Source organism: Cucurbita maxima, unplaced genomic scaffold, assembly GCF_002738345.1.
Source record: "Cucurbita maxima cultivar Rimu unplaced genomic scaffold, Cmax_1.0 Cma_Scf00005, whole genome shotgun sequence".
NCBI classification, from domain to species: Eukaryota; Viridiplantae; Streptophyta; class Magnoliopsida; order Cucurbitales; family Cucurbitaceae; genus Cucurbita; species Cucurbita maxima.
Window position 1 is genome coordinate 1,176,277 of NW_019272021.1, and position 3,772 is coordinate 1,180,048.

The 3,772-nt window shown below is 39.7% G+C and overlaps 1 protein-coding gene across 1 annotated transcript; it reads right to left on the bottom strand.

The window, feature by feature from the left end:
* Window positions 1-594: 594 nt before the first annotated feature.
* Window positions 595-3,556, bottom strand: LOC111479933 (protein COBRA-like). The gene is made up of 6 exons (XM_023124847.1): window positions 3,234-3,556; window positions 2,567-2,646; window positions 1,967-2,423; window positions 1,687-1,846; window positions 1,326-1,615; window positions 595-1,234 (listed from the first exon to the last, which is right to left on the bottom strand). Exons 1-6 carry the CDS (start codon window positions 3,316-3,318, stop codon window positions 939-941), a joined length of 1,368 nt encoding a protein of 455 aa, XP_022980615.1. The 5' UTR covers window positions 3,319-3,556; the 3' UTR covers window positions 595-938.
* Between the last annotated feature and the right edge of the window lie 216 nt (window positions 3,557-3,772).

Consider the following 3,772-nt stretch of genomic DNA (forward strand, 5'->3'; position numbering starts at 1 on the left):
CTAAATTTCAAAGCTGACAACACTTATACTGGAATTCTGACTTTTGAAATTAAGGTTCTAGGAATGTACACTTTCTATGGTGTGTTGGATGACACACCATCCTCCACGATCGCATGACGACACTAGCCCCTCACATGACTGGAGGCCAAATAGGTGCCACTTGGAGGCCGTTGCCCTTTCCTTAACGTGTACCGGTCACAACCTACTAGTACCCCATTTGACCCCATTTGAGTTCACTGCCATGTAAAGCAAAATTTCATAGAATTTCTGGGCGGATGAATATCGCCATCAAGAACTTCAACTATGAGATGAACAATTCCCTTTGGTCTATGGTTGTCCAGCACCTGAATCTGAACAATGTAGTCCAAGTTTTCAGCATTGAGTACAAACCCCTTGTTCCCTATGAATCAATAAGTTCTACAACAACGGAAGCCTTCATCTCCAATCGGAGTTGCTGCAAAAGGACCAGAACACCTCCAAGCAGGGATGGCCTAAGTGCATGGTTCCGCCACCTAACACATACCCATTCCTGCCAAAGTATATACAAGAACTCGAACCTTCTTTGAGGAAGTTCAAAAATGGAGAATCCAAGTGTGTAATGAACTTCAAAATCTGCTACTCTTCTGTATTTTACTTTTCCAATCACAAGATCATCCATGAAAGAAGACAGATTTGGAATGAAATACAATTGCTTTGTAAAACTGTTTGAAGATCCCAAAGTTAAACAGTATCTCAACGCAGACATGAAAATATTAGAAAGTGTATAATATGGTACAACATTTACAAAGTAAATCAGAAAAATCACCGGAAACAATAATTAATTGTAGTTAAAAGTCATCATCCACATCCATGAGATTCATCAGCTCTTTCAGTTATTGTATCCGCCAGACTGATCCACTTCAAAACTTCAGAATGACTCGAGTATACGACCAAGAATATTATGTAAGCAAATGGTGGAAGGACAATAGAGTCAAGGAAATCAGCAACAACATAGTAAACATCGTGACACCGTGCTTAGAACCTGTGTTCGGTAAGTAGGGATAGGCCTCTGGAGGAGGCATAACACAATTGTCACCATTGAAATAGATCCTTCGAGGGAAAGCCCAGCCCTTATCGAATGTGAAAGTCGATTGATCCTTCTGGAAAAGTAACTCCGTCTGCACGTTGCCAAGCGGGCCTGCTTGCATGAGCAAATCATTGTAGAACTTGACTCCCCACAGGATTGCAGTATCATCTGTTAAAAACACACATTTTATTAGATCACTACATCAATTTCAATTTACGTGAATAGAACAACAATCGGAGCGAGATGTTTCCGATCCTACTTATTGTTCCGTATGGATTGATCGACTTGTAGTTGAAGCTGAAAATCTGAGTAAGATTGTCGAAGTTAGGATGTTGGACAACTAAGTTCCAATTTGTATAGTTCATCACGTAATTGAAATTTGTAATCGTGATCTTCACACGCCAGTACTCCTTATAGTTGATCTTCACATGCCAGTGAACTCGGATGGGGCACATGTGGCTGGTACACTGAACCAAAGGTGCCACATTGTTCTTGCTAGAACGAGAACTAGCACCCGTAACAACGGAGGCCAAGTGTGGAGAATTTGGCCTGCAAACAAGCATGTTAGCATTAGTCCAGGTGACGTTAATTTATAGCTTTACATGAGGCAGTGAACTTACTCCACACAACTTTGGGGATCATTCAAGTTGCTTTGGCAGCCACAGGAGCATTTTGGGCAAGAAACAATTGTATCATTGTAAAACGACGACAGTGAAACACAGCAAGTCGGAGTTTTTTGAGCCAGAAATTGCGAATATGTGCACGTAACATTCCATGTCACTGCAAATAAGAAGGATTTCTTGAAACAAAAGGTATTGAATATGAAAGCAACTTGAAGCTACACAAAAACTTAGTAACAGGACAACAGTACAGGTAAGTAACTCTCTAAGCATTACTTACTCAAGGCCTGTGTAACTCTCCGTTTGTCAGCTGAAATGAATTTGCTCGGTTTAACGATTTTTGCCGGTCCACAAGTATAACCAGGCCCAGGTGCTTTTAGGGTGAAGTTCTTCGGCAGACGAACAGTTTTATTCGAGGTTCCAGCAGCACCAACACTGAGCTGAAATGAGCTCACTGCAGTAACAGGATCTTGCACCCAGGAGTTGAGAACTCCACCTTTGCAGCAATTTGCAATCTGCTGGTTATAAGGAGTTCCGGGCAGTAAATCGACAATGGTTGGATCCCTCTTGCAGCAATGAGGGATGTTGCCTTTATATCTAGAGCAATCACCTTGCTCTGTTGTTTGGCCCCCCAACATGCTCCATATGACCTCTTTCTTTGCCCATTTCCATTGCAGAGACCATCCCGGTGCTTGAATATGACGATATTGTTGGAAATTGTACAGAGTAACCACAGCCTATACATGTATAACTATAGTTCAATATGTAAAAACAAGCACAAAAAGAAAAACGCAACTAAATTTCCTATTATTATCATCCCCCCATTAGTGCCTCACAGTTATATTTCAAAATATGGGCGCTTGGATGCCATAATACTTACAACATAGCCATCAGGAGTCCAGTTTATAACATCCCATTTGACAGTAATGTTTCCATTTGGATCAAGTGGGTCATATGCTTCTGAAAATCAAATAATAAAGGGAAAAAACCAAAAGCATAAATCAGTAAAGTTATTACTCAAATAATAATGATTAAAACGAAGAAGCCACCAAGAAAAAAACAACATATGGTCCATGAACAGAATTAGTAGCCTCAAGAAAATAACCTAGGAAATTAAACCAACATAACAGATGAAAATTTCTCACAAACGGAATTATTTGTTGAGATTCCGGTGCATGCAGAGAGTATAATGCATTAAACCCAAAAACTGTTAAAAACTCATTTGAATGTTCAAGAAAGAACCCACAAACTGAAGTCCACCCGTGTGACCAAGATCCAAGAATAAAATAAAATTCAAAGAAAATGAGAGAAATGGAACACAAAGTAATCGAAGATCAAAGCTACCATTTCATCATTCATCAAATTCAACGAAGGAGGAGCAGATTCTAGAACCGATCAGTCAAAATCACAAGCAAAAGGGAGACAGATTCTTATTAATAACAGAGACGATTATGAAAACAAACAAACAAACTGATTACCATTGAGACAAAAAGAGGGTTAGAACAAAGGGGGAAAACCCCCCAGAAAAATAAGAAGAAGAAACGAACCTGTGGAAGCAAGGAAGGTGGAGAAGGCAAAAAATATGGCGAGAAGTGGAAAGAAAGAGGGTAATCGGTAAATGGGTACAGCCATAATCGTCGCTACGGTTCAAAAGTGTGGTTCTGGGTTCGTGGGATTTAAGCTTTTTCGGACTCCAAGAATCAGAGAAACAAAAAAGGAAAACGCAGAGAAGAAGAAAGCCGAGGGCCGTTTGCTCACTTGGCAAGTCGTTTTGAGAAGAGGAGATGAAAGCTTTGTGAGAGCCCACTGAGAATTTTTGTATCCAATTTGACAAATATACAAAACTGTCAGTTTCATGCCTCTCTCATCCCCCAATCACACAAAAAGATTTTCTTTTGCCCCAAATTTTGGTCCACTTTTATATCCATTTACCAACAAATACTTGTTTACCAAGTTTAATTCCATCCGCCTATTAATCCCAAGCTCAGCTGCTAAAGAATTGGAACCTTTAAATGTTGTAAAATAGGTTCCTTGTCTTTAAAAAAGTCTCTTTTTTTTTTCATCATAAGAATATGTTCCACATTTT